The sequence below is a fragment of the Vulpes vulpes genome, chromosome 10 (assembly GCF_048418805.1).
Source record: "Vulpes vulpes isolate BD-2025 chromosome 10, VulVul3, whole genome shotgun sequence".
Lineage (NCBI taxonomy): Eukaryota > Metazoa > Chordata > Mammalia > Carnivora > Canidae > Vulpes > Vulpes vulpes.
This window is the reverse complement of record NC_132789.1, coordinates 55,730,460-55,747,807: the sequence shown is the minus strand read 5'-3', so window position 1 is coordinate 55,747,807 and position 17,348 is coordinate 55,730,460. Positions and strand designations below refer to the sequence as shown.

Genomic DNA, 17,348 nt, shown 5'->3' with positions numbered 1-17,348 from the left:
GCCCGATTGTAGGGTTTATTTCAGGAAGTATATGTATACCAAATCACTATTTTAAAAAGATTTCTTTCTGTATCTGCTATAACTCAAATGATTCCAGTTTAGTCCTTACACACACACACACACACACACACTTACTTTCCTAGCATCTTCCCACATCTCCATTCCCCAATTTGTTTAAGATAGTCAAAGGGAGAAGGAAAGGGTGTGAGAATTGGGAGGAATCGTTCCCCTCCACACACAGACACAATGGTTTCTGTGTCATGGTCATGGATCTGGTGGGCATTAGTCTTTGACCAGAGTATATGAGGATACTAAGGTGTGTGCATGAACGTAAGAATTAAAAGAGGGTAGGGGGGAAATTATCGCCCCCACAAGAACCACAGCACAGGCTTCCCAGATAACGTACTCTAAGTCCTTTATTACAAGGAAAACATGAAAGATGTTTCAATCAGGAGGAATGAGTGAGTCTTAAATGATCTAGCACATTCTTAATATTCTGACTTGCAAGAGTGATTTAAAAGACGGGAAAGAAAGAAAGAAAGAAAGAAAGGAAATCTCTTGTATCATTTCTCGGTCTTGTCAGACCCCAGCACAACAAGGAGCCCGATTATGCAGATAGAGCTCTCATTTTGCCAGCCTGCATTTCCAAATTTCTAATGCTTCTCCCAACAGCTGACTTTTGGGAATAACAAAAAGCAATTGCTTTCAAAATGCTCCCTGTGGTGAAGTGGAAAAAGCCCTGGATTAGTAGCCAGTTCAACTGGATTTCTGTCTCAGCTTTTCCGCTGATTTCACGGTCTTCCACAAATCCCTGAACTTTGGGCTCCTACATACAACAGCATCAACAGCATCCCCCAAGTGCGGGGCCATTAAAAGGAGATGATTTAGATGAAAGCACTTTGAAATGCTGTTTAAATCCATATAATGACTGAATTCCAGAGGACAGGCTCTGAGAGCTAGACTGATCAGTATTATAAAAGAAATCAAAAAAGTTGAGTACAGAAAAGCCCAGAGTCATTACAAGTTTATGTCTGCATTTCTCTTTGATACAATTGTACTTAACTCAATGGATTATAAAGAGAAAAAAAGTAAGAAGCACAGGAGACGGAGCTTGGGGCAGCTCCCGTGAGCTCTTCGCTACTATTCAAGACGTAGGCTAAAGGCCACGGCGTCTATCTGTCAAAGTGCACAGGGAGCTCCGGGTCCCCCTCGCAGGCAATGACCACATGCCGAGTGCTCGCCGATGCCCGATACCTGCAGTTGGGGGCCCGGGAGCTGCCCGTCTCCCTGCAGTCCGTGACCTTCACTACGCCCTCATGGCAGTTCATCTTGCCGTTCTTGCACTGGATGTTGGCGGTGCTACAGATACTACGAATGTTCCAGATGTCTTCATGGACGAAGGTGTTGAAGCGCTTGCACTGGCGCGTGGTCATCTTCCGCCTTTGCATCATGACATTGCAGTAGGTGTCGTTGCCACCCTTCCCCTCGGGGTCCACGTGCTGCCGCAGGAATCGCTGATACATGCGGTCCTGGCCGTCGGCGGGCTGCACCAGCCCCAGTCCCAGCAGGGTCAGCAGCAAGAGCAGGAGCAGAGCGCGGGTCCTCGGCGGGGCCATCACTAGCTCGGAGATGCCTACATGGACACCCAAGAGGCGGGAGAAAGCAAGGTGAAACCCGGGAACAGGGGAGGGGTGCTGAGAGCGGCCGACTGGCCTCGGTCCCCTCTCTGCTTACAAGACCTTTGTGTTGACCCCTCTTGATGGTGGGAACAAACATTTGTTTTACAGAGTCAAGCACGCAAACAAACAGAAGCCTCCGGAGCAGCAGCAACGAAAGCACCACACTAGAGACTTCAGAGCTCTGACTAACTGAAGAAAGGACCCCAGGCCCCCAGCTCTAAAATCTGTACTCTCGCCACCATCCTGACTCGCCCATCCCGCTTCCTAAATATTCAAGATATGAACCACGTCTATGCTCACTTGCTTCTCGCTAGCAACAGAATTCTTTTATTTAAAGATTTTACATTCGTGACAGACAGAGAGAGGCGGAGGGAGATGCAGGCTCCCTGCAAGAAGCCCGATATGGGACTCGATCCCGGGATCCTTCCCGGAACCAAAGGCAGACCCTCAACCACGGAGCCCTCCAGGCGGCCCCTAGCAGCGGGACTGGATCAGGGCTGGTGCTGCCTCGGGCTGTCGGACTGGGACTGGCAGGAAGTGCGACCTTGACCCGCGGGGCCCTGGCTGGGACCAGGCCTGTCACAGGGCGGGAGAAATCGTCGCCCATCCAACAGGGAGCGAGCAACCCAGAGTGGCCGGGGCAGCTCCCGGAGGCAGGCAGGCCCAGTCCTGCCGCGCAGGGCCGCCGAGCCTCCACCGAGCTCCCCGGACAGCTGCAGCCACGCCACCGTCCCTCCAGGGTGCCGCCTCCTGGCGCCTGACTGAGGCACCGCCTGCACCCGCACTTTGGTGAGGGCCACCGCCAGGATGAGGCAGAACCGTCTGCTTGCCCATGGACCCTGCTCCATGCCCCCTCCTGTGCCCACAGCCGCCCTCCGGCGGAGCCCAGAAAGCTGGAAGCTCTAGGCCCCTTGTGGGGCATCACTGATGGGTGCAATGGGGCCAGGAAGAGGGGAAGCCAAGGGGCAGCGAGCCAAGGCGCTCTGCTCCTCAGCCAGCACTCGAGGGCACAGCTGGCACCCTGGTAATGGCTTCACTGCAGCGCTGTGCTTTGGGTCGTCTTCCCCAAGTCCAAGCCTGGCCTCTCCTCTTGCACAGAGCAGTTGACTTTCTCCCCTCCTGCTCCTTTACGACCGAGCATAGAGTTCAGCAAGATAACTGGCTACAGAGAAGACTTCACTCACGCAAGAGCAAACCCACGGCGTCGGCCACACCAACCAAATTTAACAAGACACGGCAAAATATTTGCAAGCAGAAGTCCAGTGCAAACATTAATGGGTACAGCCAGGCATAGCAGAAAACCGAATGACCCCAAATCATTGCAACACATTCTTTGTGGTCAGAGCTTGCCCCAAAGGCTTTTGCTGCTGCACCAGGTTGACTCTCAATAAGAACTAGTTTTTTTTTTAAGATTTTATTTATTTATTCATGAGACACACACACACACACACACACACACACACACACACACACACAGAGGCAGAGACACAGGCAGAGGGAGAAGCAGGCTCCATGCAGGGAGCCCGACGCGGGACTCGATCCCGGGACCCCGGGGTCATGCCCTGAGCTGAAGGCAGACGCTAAACCACTGAGCCACCTGGGCATCCCGAGAACTAATTCTGATACTGTGACCCCAAACACCTAGCTTTGCTACATTAACTGTATGACCTTGGGGATATTACTTAACCTCCCAGAATATTTTCTCAAAAATAAAACAAGCATCATCATAATCCCTGCCTCTTACAGATGTTATAAAGAATAAGTGATGAAAAAAAAAAGAATAAGTGATGAAATCCATGTAAAGTGCTTATCACAATGCCTAGCCCATGATAAGTGTTTAGTAAGTGTTGGCAGTGATCTTTTCACAATTTCCATTCTTCTTGGTTTCCTCTGCTTCCTTCAATCTGATAAAAAATAATGAATGACTGCAGCAAATTGTATATATTTTGGATCCTCTCCCCTTTATTTTTTAGAGTATTTCTATTCCCAAGGAACTACAAGGCTCTTCTTAAGCTGAAATATCTCACCTACTAGAATTTTCTGCTGTGTCTCTAAGAGAAATGTGTCCTCTCAACATTGCATGGAATTTTCTTCCTTGAATGCCACCATGCCTTGAAGGACTTGACACTTTTGAGGCTTTTCTTCACTTTTCCTTGCAAAGTCCATAAAGTACAGCCGGCCAGCATTTTAATTCCTCAAGTGATTCACACGAAGGAAAATGACCTGCCTGTGACTTGGTATTTCATACTAAACAGCTTTTGACCGTGAGAGAACTAGAGACCGGAGCAAAGAGACCTAGGACTGGCTCCACAGCTGCTAGCAGGACGGGAAGCACCGTATCCCCCAGCCTTGCCGTCTCCCAGGAAACAGTCATTTGCCCCAACATAGAGCAGAGTGTGCCATGGTAACGCACTAAGCAGATTTTTGGAGAAGACATCAGTTTTCACAAATATGGTGTGAATGGCCCATGCCTTTGACCTTCTCTATCAAGAGCTTGAGGGGGGCACTGATCTGTATGGAAGTCACTTTGCCCCATATCAGGGAGACAGTACTGGTTGGAGAACCTGAGAAAGGGTCCAAAATATTCTACCAAAACCTGGAATTTTCTTACTCCTGAAAGAGTTTTTTGAGATTTTATAATAAGGTAAATCTTTGAATAAGAGAGGTTTGGAAAAACTCTCCCTAACTACAGTGTCTTCAGTTTTGAAATAAAGTAGACAGATTCATGGGATGAGTGTATGCCGGTAACCTACTTCTCCATCACTTGTTCCCAAAATCTGAATCTTTTCAGTGAGGCTGGGCTCCCGCAGGTGGCACCGAGACATTGGTCTATAACCCGAGTATCGAGCAACTAGGTTTGGGGCCCATTTCAGGGCAGTAGGGGAGGCCACTGTTGGCAATACTGTGACAACAAAAGTTAAATATTCACAAGATAGCGAAACTGTAACTTTTGACTGTAATTCATTAACTGCTTTCCAAATAAAATACTGAGGCACCAGTTGATAGAAATTAGGTTAACAGGAAGTTAATCATTTAACCTGTGGATCGATTAGTATATTTTACAGAGTATCATTAACCTAAGTGTATGTTTACTTGAAGACCAAAGCTAGATAAAGAAGAAGGGATAATCTTCTACGGCTTCCCTAGACCTCATAGTTGCCAGATAGTCAATAATGGAAGAGGTTAAGGAGAAAAGTAATGTAATAATGAATAAATAAACACATAATAAAATAGCCATGAGGATATCTAGGTATGTTCCGTTCAAAGCAACATGTGGAAAGTGCCTCCTCCTTAAGGCGAGGGGTGGCTACGCTTTGGTATCCGTGCAGGGGCACGTGTGCACGTGTGTGAAAGGAGAAAGTGGGGTGCACGTGCTGGTGTTTAGTCCTGGACTGTTCTCCTCAAGGTCTGACACTTGTAAACGTAACACTGGCTTGTTATTTGCCCCTTCTGAAAATTCCTAGTTGCCAGAAGCCCTCGATTTTCCCAGTCCTCTCTGTAAGGTGCACTTCACCGCCTTACCTTTACAGAAAGCTAACGTCCCCTCCCTGCCGACTGATAAGGGACAGGACACTTCCACCCTCCCAGGTCCTCGCAAGGAGTTGCTGAGTAAAGGAAACGGGGTAACATGGGCCAATAATCAGCAAGAAGACTTTGGTTCTTACCGATTTCAGAGACATTTTTATTTCTTAAACATCTTGTAAGATGGAAAACGGGCGAAGCAGGTTGCTCATGCTCTGGGCCCAGCTGTGCATGTCGCGGCCCCACGCCAGGGCCTGGAGGGAGCCGGGAAGGAGAGCAGAGCCGCTGGGGCCTCTGGCTGCGCTGCAGAAGGGACTCGGACGACGACGTGCCGGAGCCCGGGTTGCTCTGTGCCCGCTGGGGGCCGGGGGACCCGCCTACGTGCCTGCAAGTTGTGACCTGGAAGGGAGACTTGCTCAGTCTTAAAGCTTGTCCGTAAAGGTCCCATTCTTATTTCCGCATGCGGCCCTGATGCCGGCCCTGTTGCCGTGAATAAAGGTGTTGGTGTCCTTGCGGGGTGTCCCAGCAGGTGCGGCCGGCCTCAACTCGCCCGCTGCTCTCACGCTACCTGTCATCCCGGCCCGCGGCTTGGCACCATGGTGCCCGGGCAGGACGTGTCAGTACCTGGAGTCCTCCTGGGCCTGGCTCCCCGGGGTCACAGCCGCCCCAGCAGCAAGAAGACCAGCAGGGGCCCAGGCCCATCACCACCTACTGACACAGGCTCCTGCCAAGGGCAAAGGTGGCGCCGTGGGGCCCAGAACAGCCAGCGAGTCAGGCTGAGAGGCTGCGGACTTTCCTCTCCATGACAATCAGGTATCTTCGGTCCCTAGTCACATCTTTTCTTATACCTTCCTCATTAATCTCAAACTTTTTGTCAATCCATTCCTTTGGAAGGTCTATTTAACAGTTTCCTGAACGGGGGCACCTGGGCGGCTCAGTGGATGAGCGTCTGCCTCTGGCTCAGGCTGTGATCCTGGGGTCCTGGGAGGCCCAGGGCGTGACCCCAGGGTCCCGGGATCGAGTACCGCACTGGGCTCCCCACGGGGAGCCTGCATCTCCCTCTGCCTGGGTCTCTGCCTCTCTCTGGGTCTCTCATGAATAAACAAATAAAATCTTTAAAGAAGAAATAAAAACTAAAGTTTCCTGAACAAAACTTCCTGCCCCAATCATTCTTTCCTATCCTTTAGGAGTGCTCCGTATTTTTTTTTTTTTTAATTCGGTTAAGTGTGTCTGCCTTCAGTTCAGGTCTTGGTCTCAGGGTCCGGGATGGAGCCCCACATCGGGCTTCCCACTCAGCCCAGAGCCTGCTTCTCCCTCCGCCTCACTCCCCTGCTTTGTTCTCTCTTGAATAAATGAATAAAATCTTCCTTAAAAGGATGAGGGGACTTTTAGGGAACCCTGGGCCCAGGGAAGGGCCAATCAGAGGACCCCTGCTGGCTATGAGGAGAGCAGTTGAGAGCAGTTTTATCCTCAGGTGAAGGGAGGCACACCTCATTCCCCCAAGAAGCAGGTTGTTTTATAGCCAAGGGCGGAATTATGAGGAACTATTTAGAAAGAACAGGGAGGAACGCGGAGGAACCCATGTAATGCTTGGAGGTGGGTCTGGGTCAACTCCCTTGGAGGACTGGAAGACGAAGAAAAGCTTATTCTAGGTGCAGAAGAAAAGCTTATTCTAGGTGCTGCTTGCATTGGGAACTCTTTGGATTATTCTCAAAGAATATTTCCTAATTTTCCCCCGTGTGTGGACATAGACTTTACACCACAGGCAAGTTATGTTACCATGGAGTAAAACCAAAAACAAACCCCAAAACAACACCTTTGATTTTTTTTTTTAAGTCAGCTGTATGCCGCACATGGGACTCAAACCCACAACCCTGAGATCAAGAACCACCTGCTCTACTCTCTGAGCCCGCCTGGCTCCCCTCCTTAGGCCTTTTCATCACGTCAAAGGCTTTACAAGTTGCTGCGATGCTTTCTCAACTCTTTCTCCAAAGAAGAAGAAAGAGGAATGCCACTATTATCGCTCAGAGCTGTGATCTCAAACTCTAGATCCCACACAACCCAGGGGTGGTGTGTCACATACACAGACACGCCCACCGAGGAAACACGGTACTTCTTCCTGGAGCATGACTTTAACTCAGTGATAGATAATTTGAAAACAGAATTAAATAAGTATCGATCATAACAAAACCGAGAAGAGATTTTTTGATGAGCTTTTAAGATTTCATCTCTTATAAAATTTGAAGATTTGAGACTTGAAAGTTTGGTGTTTGCAGCAGATAGTTTCTGATTAGACCTTTTAGTTCTTTGGACAAAATTTTAAAGACTATCCAGGGCCTTTAAAACCACCATAGTCCATGCTCACTTTGGCAGCATGTATGCTAAAACTGGAAATGATTAAAAAAATCACCATAATCCTACACATTATATCAAATACATGTGATTACACCCACATCCAACAAAGACAATGGATTTCACTGTAAATCCGAAACTGATTTTATGGGGCACGTGGGTGGCTCAGTCAATTAAGCGTGGGACTCTTGATTTTGGCTTAGGTCATGATTGAGCCCCCATGTCTCCTCGGCTCCACGTCTGCTTAAGATTCTCTTCCTCTCCCTCTGGCCCTGCCCATCACTCTCCCTCTCAGAAAAGAACTGATTTTTTTTTTTATAGTTTTGCTTTGCAAGTTGTTTGAGGGTAATTCATTTAATTTATGACTGGTTAGGGTTCTTTTGGCATCACGCATACTGAGAAATTCTTGCAAGGGGAGAAAAATCTGACCTTCAAACGATTCTTAAGTGTAATATAATTCCTATGGATGCTACATTCAAAAATAAATGATATTTTCATAGACACGAGAGGATTAATTTTTATTTTATGCTCTCTTCTGTGTAAGTCATGCACATTATTTTCCTATCAAATATTTTCGTAGCCGTCACAGAGGCCGTAGGCCCTAGCACTAAGCCTGTAGTGTTGCCAAACAGCCCGGGAGTATGACCCTGAATCTAGAAAAACAAGGAAATCTGTGGTTTTGCCGGTTACATGTGACCGAGTAAGCAAAGTGAGCTCTCTTTCTCATCAACATTTGGCATTGATCCACCTTGCCTGTGTTTCATAATAACTACGAACAAATTTGGTACGGTGCAGAAGAAGGCCAGGCAGACACTAAGACACCTTTTGACTCTTCCACGATACTGGTACAAATAGCAGCTGGAAAGGTTTCCATTAAGCACTTATAGTATCATTTGTAATAAAATCAGTGAAATTGCTTTCTCAGGAGTTTAGCAAAAAAAAAGTGTCACATAACTGCAGAGGGGAGAGCCACCTCTAAAAGAATGACGAGTATTCCTTCATGGCTGCCAAGCTCTTCACATCTATATTGTGCTTTTCGGTCTCCTGGGTGTGTTTACTCCTTGTAGTTTTTCCGGAAGACCTCATCAATGTTTCATTGTAATCAACTAAGTTTCTCGCTCAACAATGGACAAATATTGCCTTCTAGTGTCAAAGATAATTGTAGGATCACAGGATCTCAAGTGAGAAGGGGCCTCACAGGTGGCACGGTCAACACCTCTGCCAGAGGTCAGAATGCCAGAGTCAAAAAAAAAAAAAAAAAAATCAGCGAGTAGAACCAGGGCTGATAGTACCCAAAAGAGTCATCAGGTGGCAGTGGTGGATAGGAATGTTCCCAACATTGGCCCGTGGAAGAGAGGGGGTCTTCCTGGGACCACAGGTGTACACAGGCAGTGGGGATACTGCTGCTCAGAGGCCTGCTTAGGGTCTCTGTCCAAACACCCTGTGCTTTAGATATTAAGTTCAAGGACACTTTACTAGATCTAAGCGGCAGAGCAAAAGTCACAAAGCTGATCTGTCCACAAGGATCTCGTCAAATAAAGATTTACCTGTTGTCAGGTTTCACGGGTGCCATTTCCAAGCCATTATCTGTGTGATCTTGGGCAAACAAGGACCTGTTTATTTGTCGGTGTTCCCTAACCATGTGTGATCTGTAGGAGGGCAGAGCCTGTATTGATCACCCGGAGTCACAGTGCCTGCCTCATGGTAGACCTCAATAGTTATGTTTTTAATGATTGACTTCATTTTCCTCTCCAGGCCTAAAGTTGTCCATCTATAAAAAGAGAGAGTCGCTAACTGTAAAGGCCTGACCACAGTTCACATTAAAGCATAAAAGAGCCTTTTCTTTTCCTCTCCTCTTCTTCCCCAAGAATGGAATTGCAGAGGGACACCTGGGTGGCTCAGCGGTTGAGTGTCCACCTTTGGCCCAGGGCGTGATCCTGGAGTCCTGGGTTTGAGTCCCACATCAGGCTCCCTGCATGGAGCCTGCTTCTCCCTCTGCCTGTGTCTCTGCCTCTCTCTCTAGGTCTCTCATGAATAAATAAATAAGAACTTAAAGAAAAAAAAAAAAAGAATGGAATTGCAGAGACAGGTTTGTGCATAAGTTTAGTTGCTGACAGAGGCACCAGCCAGAAGAAATACCCAATAGATGGACTGAGATGCATCATCTCCTTAAGGCTCAGCAGGTAAGCTAAGCCCACAGGCCATCTCTAGTTAAGGCACTGGACTGACACAACATAGGCACTTCACATCCTAAGAAAGCATTTGCTTGTGGGGATTTGAAGGCCTTCCTGGCTCAGTCTTAGAGGTTAAGGAATAGCTTTGTTTGCAGGACTTGCACATTCATTCTGCAACAACTCAGCCAAGGTTTGCCCAGGCTAATTGGAATCTTAAACCCCAAGGCATCTAGAAACCAAATTCCAGCAAGTATACACTAGGGCCACCAGTATCAACAGCTGTTCTCCCACCCATAACTTCTTCACTTATAAATTCCATACTAAATTTCCCAAAAAGAGAGGTAAAATGGAATCGGGAGAAGACAAGTAAGAGATTATATGGGGTGCAGAAGTGAATCTGCCTAGGCCAAGTGTGTAGAGCCTCCCAGATGTTGGTCAAACTCATTCACGTGTACCCTTTGATCCCTGAGCCTGTAACTGTCAGATTTTTGTCAGGGGAATTTGTCCCATAATTTGTTTTTTAGACTAACTTCACCTTCTGTCTCAAACCAATCTCTTGGTCTTCACAAAAATTAATATACTCTTTCTCTCCCCACAGGCAATGTTTTGTATTCAAGGTATCCATCGAACTTTATGCACCAGAGAGTTAACGTGATAGTTTACAATTAAAACTATGGCTCCGGCTTCCATAAATACAGACTCACACTTCTGTGTGTCCTAGGGCGAGTTCTCCAAGGTGGAAGCAAAACTCCCAAAGCGTATACCTCTCTCTATCTCCTTCCCTTTTTCCTTCTCTTCAACCTGCCAGTATACTTTTTTTTTTTTTTAATCTTGGCATATGTTGTTCCATTGTGCTTTCAAAGAGCATCCAATACTTTCTTAGGCAAGAAATTTGCAGGAAAGTTTACAAGAAAACAGAGCTGAAGTACACTCTCTGGGTCTTGTAAGCCTTAAATAATGTTGGGGGTGGGGGTGGGGTTCCAGATGCCCTTCAGCAGATGCTTTTCCTAGATCTTTGGGCACTTGATCACAATTTAGGGACACCCCCACCCCAATCACACCACTAGCTCCCAGTCTTACTAATTTCCCTTTATCCACATTAAGGCCGTCCCAGAAGATATGTTTGCATTTTAAACTTTAAAGTCTAATTCATTTCCTTCTTCATTCATGAACTTGGGCCAAGAGTTTTTAAAAGGGAAAAAATGGTTTCATTAAAATGGACGGATGTCTAGAAATAGTATACATGTAAACAAATAGAAAAATGGATTACCCGGGAGGAAGAGTCTTACAAAAAGTCTGGAAGTTTCCCTCCAACGGAAGATGAGTTCCAGCTGTTTGTTCCTTGGCGATGGGTTCCAGCTGTGTGAAGCTGGAGGCACCTCTCGGTTCTGATTATATAGTGATCGCAGGAACGGGGAGGGAAGACTAGATCTAAAGATCCCTCATGCTGGCAGAGACATTAAAACCAAGGGCACTGCTCTTGGACAAGCAAGGAGAGTCATTCACCTCTTCCCTGGGCATGATTGAGTCGAACATTAACCCACATGAATCAGAGATTTGTTCTGTGAGGCTTAAGTTCGAAAAACATGGCCTTTTGTCCCTCATGTGCCTTTTTCTGATGTCTGTGTTTCTCACTCTTGCCCGTGACACGACATGCTGTGGTCTGGATCCATAGGGTGTTTCTGATCGAATGGGCCATCTCCAAGAGCCATCTTGGAGGAAGCCTGTGGAGTAAGAAACGGCCTCTCAGTGGGACGCTGCCCCATGGCCCTTTGTTCTACCCACATAATTTGGCGTCATGAAAAGATGCTAAGTAGGCTCTTTCAAAGATTTCACAGAAAGAGGACAGCACTCCTAGAGAAGGTTATGGGAGAGCTGTTAGTACCCTACCCTCGACCTCAACCTTCCAGCCACCAACCCTCAGAAGTTTCCTTGCCCTATTTCCGGGGCTTCTCCTTTCATCCTTACCTGTTCACAAGAGATTAACCCCAGCACTCAACCTTCTGTCCCTTGTAAAACTGACCATCTCCACCATCAGTGCAACAGCCATATTGCCTCTACTCACAATGTGGGTTTGTCACTTGAGTAGAAAGAAGCCAATGGGGTCAAAGGTTACTGAGATCACTTTCTAAAGATTCTGTAGTTTCAAGTATCAGGCAGCAGCAGGATGCCAACTGTGTCACAGACCCCCAGCAACCACCTCGGCTGGTGCTGAATCTCCAACAGTGCTGTTTTTAAAAAATCCTCAACCCGCTGTTGTCATCCATCTACAGTTTTCAGTCTGCCTATCTTTGATAAAGTGTCAATAAAGATAGGCTTCCTGCCAATAAAATAACTGTCCTTGAAATCATCAGCCTAATTATGATCATAATAATTATAGTCTTTGCCTTTCGTTTTTGTTGTTGTTGTTTTTGCCTTTCGTTTTATGACTCTCTCACATACATGATTATATTTCAGTCACCAGGACTATGTGAGGTAGATGTTATGTGAGTCAGGTTTTCTTATGAAAGAAACTCCCAGATCAAACAGCAGAGGAATGGGGCAGAGTGCAAACCTCTCATCCTCAGGGAGAGGACCTACTCATCCTTACAGGTTCGGCATGACCAACACCTCCTCTGAGTCCTGACAGGCCCTCCTCGATCCCACCGCATCCCAGGAGAAGTGCTTCCTTTGGGAATTCTCTGTACGTGGTGCACACCGTGCTAAAGCAAGCATGGAGCAGCTGCACGGGCTCTAGACTTCGGCTGTGTCACAGTGTGTGTATAAAGCTGGGGAGTCAGCCAGAGTGAAGTCTGTTTGTGTAAGAGTCTGTGATGCCCTGGGAAAGGGTTCACCAAACAGAAGGACATGATGAGAGGAGGGAGGAAGATGCTAGGGCCATGTTGGGCAAGGACGACAGCAGGGTTGGCAAGCGCCTGGCCTCCTGGGGCCTAAAGCAAAGGCAATAAAAACTTTCATAAAAATCAAGGTTGTTTCATTAAATTTCTCTAAGATTCAGAAACCACACAGCCAGTCAGTGTAAAGAAATGCATGCCATGGTTGACTGGAGGTGGTATGGGGTGGGGCAGGACGGAAAGTCCCTTCCCCACTGAGGGGATCCTGTTGGGACAGATTTGAGGCAAGTCTGGACAAGAGCTAGAGCAACAGGTCAGACCATTTGTTCTATTGAAAAGGAAGCTGATGCTGCATGTTGGCATTTTTTTTCTTTTTTAAGATTTTATTTATTTGGGATAGAGCATGGACGGAGGGGAGTAGGGAGTTGGCTAGAGGGAGAAGCAGGCTCCCCGCTGAGCAGGGAGCCCGATGGATGCGGAGGCCCCGTCCATGAGATCCTGAGATCATGACCAGAGCCGAAGGCAGACAATGACAGAGCCATCCAGGCGCCCAGTGTGTTGGCATCTTTAGACATTTCCAGCAGCATGGGCCGCTCTGTAAGGCCGGGATGGACCTCACCCAGGAGGTGGAGCAAGACAGAAGTCAAAGGCAGCCCCATCGTCTGGGTTAAAGGGGCCAGCCTGCAGACACGTGTACACCCCGGGAACTTGGGGAAAGCTCGGAGCAGACCGTGCGCTGCTCTGGAGTTCCTACAAGGCGCGCGTGGAGCTGGCCTACTGTAGGTGGGCACACAAGCCATCGGTCGGCGCGTTCCGACGACTAATTCATCTTCTTGTCTCTCCATTAGGTGGAACCCTTAGAAGAATAATTGTGCAAGTCATCTTCACATTCTTAGTGTCTAGGAGAGCGAGTGGCTCCTGGCCCCAAGGCCTTGGGATCCCTTGGGGCTTCTAGAAATGTACCAACTGATCTCACAGTGGCGATCCCAGCCACACAGACTCTCCCGCCTTCTCTCAAGACTAGAGACCCAACTGGGTTGGGCAGCAGTTACCAAACAAGGCGAAGCCTGATTCCCGGGCGGGGCGGGAAGGCTTCCAGGGCTGGGGAGAGCTCTACTTCCAGCCTTACTGCTAAATCCTGACCTCGATTTCTTAGGCATTGGTCCCCCTCCCAGTGCAAAAACCCCTCGGGGGTTAAGCCCTCGGTGGCTCCCAGCCGCTCGCGCCCGTGGCCCGTGCTTTAGAGCCTGCCTGAAGAACAGTTTCGGTACCTGGGACGGTGAGGGTTGGAGGCCGAGATGAGGGGGCCTGGGCTGCACCGAGCGCCGCCTTTCAGCTGCGGCAGCCACAGTCCTGCCTGGGCTTCGCTTCCCAGACCTCCCGCCCGCGTCCCGCATCCCGCATCTGCCTCCCCCTCGGTGCCCGCTGCTCGGGGTCACTGAAGCCTCTGGAAGGGAAGGCAGAGGTGCCTCTGCCCACACAAGTTCTGTCAAAGAACAAAGTTCAAAGTCCTTCAGGCACAGAGAGAACCAACGAGGCGGGCTCCCTGAGGGGCCTCCACCCCCCAACAGAGCACCCCAGCTGACCTGCCGTTGGTGGGCAAACCGCTTGAGTGGTACCAACTGAAAATTAATGGGGGGTGGGGGGCAGCCCGGGTGGCTCAGAGGTTTAGGGCCACCTTCGGCCCAGGGTGTGACCTGGAGACCCGGGATTGAGTCCTGCATCAGGCTCCCTGTGGTGGAGCCTGTTTCTCCCTCTGCGTGTGTCTCTCTGTCTCTCATGAATGAATAAATAAATAAAGTCTTAAAAGAAAAAACCCAATCATAAAATTTTTAATTTTTTTTATTTTTAAGATTTTATTTATTTATTCATGGAGGACCCAGAGAGAGAGGCAGAGACACAGGCAGAGGGAGAAGCAGGCGCCCTGCAGGGAGCCTGAAGCAGGACTCGATCCCGGGACCCCAGGATCATGCCCTGGGCTGAAGGCAGATGCTCAACTGCTGAGCCACCCAGGCGTCCCCCAATCATAATTTTTTTTTTTAAATGTTCTGACACCTTGAACTTGAAAGTAATTCTCCTTTCCCTGAAATTTGTCCTGTGTTTCTTCTTCACACTAGTAGTTTCCTTGCACATAGACACAGGAAGGCCAACGTTCTCCTAAGGACCCAGGTGCTGGTGTCCTATACCCTTTATACAGAGTATATACGTTTAATTCTGTTTTTTTTTTTTTATCTGTTCTTAAGACTAATTATAAAATTAGGTGATGGAGAGAAGTGACTAATCTCTAAATTTGGTCTAACTCCAACGTTCTTTTAGGTTTATAAGGAAGAAGCTTATTTACTAACAGAAACAATGGTTTAAAAAAGGGTGAAGTTTCAAAGAAAAGAAGGCTCTCGTCTCCAGGAATGGAGGACACTATGACTGAGGGAGACGGGGCCAAAGTCTTGTTGACATGCCTGTGTATCTTCAAACAAAGACAAAACTGACACATTTACTTTTCGACAAACTCTGGGCCTTGTGCCCATTCTCCTTCCCAGATATCACAAGGTATTCTTCTGAGAATAACTGTTAACACAGATCACTCTTTGCTCAAATATGGATTAAATGAAAACTCCTAATGAGGGGTTTCACTGGCCTGCTTTGGCCTATTTTCTTAGCCATCTACTTTAATTTCTGAATCACACGGGCAAATGCTTCCAAACATAACTTGACAAATCTCTTACCTTTGCCTACTTATAACCTGACATCGGCTCTTTCAACAAGAGCCAGAGCCACTCTTCTCTTCATAGAATGGTTTTCCCCATCCTTTCTCCCAAACTATAGCTCTTGTCCACGTTACTAGAGCACCTTCTTTTATATAAGTGCCATCTTACTAACACCCTACCACCCCCCTGAAGTCATAGAATAAGAAACAGGGAGGGGCACCCAGGGGGCTCAGTGATTGAGCTGTCTGCCTTCGGCCCAGGGCATGACCCCAGGGTCCTGGGATCGAGTCCTACTTGGGGCTCCCTGCAGGGAGCCTGCTTCTCCCTCTGCCTATGTCTCTGCCTCTCTCTGTGTCTCTCATGAGTAAATAAATAAAACCTTAAAAAAGGAAAAAGGGAGACCTGAAGGACTATCTATCAAGCCCTCATTTTACAGATAAGGAAACTGAGGAACAGAGAAAGAAAACATGCACTGCCCAGGGAACATCTGGTGTTCCAGGGACTAGAAGCTTCCCAATGTACCACACAGCTTTCATATTCCACGCTAGCAATTTCTAGAAAATTAAAGATCATTTAACAGGTGCCACTGAAGTTGCCGTTTAAGGGAAACCTATCGAATATTTCCATGAATTCAACAAATATTTTACTCTCCCCTTATCTGTAAAAAGAGTTGCTTAAAATAAAAGGTATGTAAGAAAACTCTCCGTCTGCAGCAACTGGTTAGTTCACTGTGTAGTTACCTAGTCCTTTGAACCTCTTGAGGCTGCTTCTGGGAAGTTGGCCAGTGCTGTTCAGATCATTGTGTCACTTGGGCTTCTAGTGATTTCATTTATGACTTGCTCATAGGGTTCTTAATGACACAGAGGGAGGGGCTTGCCCCATTTGAGATTTCCTTGGTCTCCAGGGTGATGCTGAAACCATCTGTAGGGCCCTTCCTAAATAAAGATGCTCTGTTTTGCCTAAGTGCTACCAGGTGTCACCATAGGACCTGCGGTCTCAGTGCAAGAAGGCCAAGGATCCCAACATTCTCCCAAGAAAACTTAAGAGGCTTTGCGTGTCTCCCAGAATTTCGGGACACAGGCTGAAGGGGGGGGCTAAGGGTGAGGGGAGAGAAGTGAGGAACCAGAAAACAAAAATGCAAGCCCCAAATGTCAGTTATGCTGGCAAAGGCCAGACAAGGCCTGCTCATGAATCTGGCGATCATCCTGGGCACCAAGTGAAGAATCCAGGCCTCCCACGGCCTTCTCGGCCTTTGCCAGGGAACGAGGTGTCAGGGCTGGGGTGCAGCCTTGGCAACTCAAAGGAGAGCGAGGCCTTTACCTGCATTCCTGGTTCCTCTGGGCTCCAACCCGGTTCCGCAGATGCCTGCCCGAGGGGCCCCACATCGCTTCTGCTAAGAGGCTCCTCAGGCCTAAACGCTGGGGGTAGAACCACTGACGAGGAGGAGGGAGGGAGGAGGGGGAGGGGAAGAGGAGGGGGAGGGGGAGGAGGAGGATGGGGAGGAGGGTGAAGGGGAGGAGGGGGAGAGGAAGGGGAGGGAGAGAGGAGGAGGGGGAGAAGGGGGAGAGAAGGGGGAGAGGAGGAGGAGGGGGAAAAAGGGGAGAGGGGGAGGAGGGGGAGGCAGGAGGAGGAGGATGGGGAGAAGGGTTAAGGGGAGGAGGGGGAGGAGGGGAGAGGAAGGGGAGGGAGAGAGGAGGAGGAGGGGGAGAAGGGGGAGAGGAGGAGAGGAGGAGGAGGGGGAGGAGAGGGGAGAAGGGGAAGGGGAGGGGGGGAATGGGGAGGAGGGGGAGAGCAGCATGTAGACCCACCTGGGCCCGGGTGCAAGGCTGCAGAGACGCGCAGGACAGGGGAAACTTTTCCCCAGCGGCGTATCCCCCTCGCGTGACGCTAGGAGCTGCCAGAGACGCAAAGACCTCCCCTGAAATCTTGCTTTGGGCGCTGGGTGGCGTCGCGGGCGTGCGTGTACACGAAGGGCCGGGTGCGGCGGGGCGAGGAGGGCGGCGCCCTGTTCCTCCCCGGGAGCCCTCCCGCCCGGACCTGCCTCCGGGGTGGGCGCCGCGGGCCGGGCGGGGCGGGCCGCAG

At 48.8% G+C, this 17,348-nt stretch overlaps 1 protein-coding gene across 9 annotated transcripts; it reads right to left on the bottom strand.

Annotated features, from left to right (window-relative positions):
- Positions 1–398: 398 nt before the first annotated feature.
- On the bottom strand, positions 399–17,323 carry LOC112914847 (ribonuclease 4). 9 transcript variants are annotated; one of them, XR_011994859.1, is made up of 4 exons: positions 17,075–17,202; positions 16,587–16,677; positions 10,998–13,417; positions 5,463–5,600 (listed from the first exon to the last, which is right to left on the bottom strand). XR_011994859.1 is itself a non-coding variant. In XM_072724297.1 (3 exons), exon 3 carries the CDS (start codon positions 1,614–1,616, stop codon positions 1,173–1,175), a length of 444 nt encoding a protein of 147 aa, XP_072580398.1. In that variant the 5' UTR covers positions 1,617–1,633; positions 5,345–5,600; positions 17,075–17,187; the 3' UTR covers positions 399–1,172. The 9 variants fall into 9 exon arrangements, 5 of the variants coding, with proteins under 5 accessions (XP_072580398.1, XP_072580399.1, XP_025847872.1 ...); XR_011994856.1 differs by lacking the exon at positions 16,587–16,677 and adding an exon at positions 13,833–14,047 and having other exon boundaries at positions 17,075–17,196; XR_011994857.1 differs by lacking the exons at positions 16,587–16,677; positions 17,075–17,202 and adding exons at positions 13,833–14,047; positions 16,007–16,579.
- Positions 17,324–17,348: the final 25 nt, after the last annotated feature.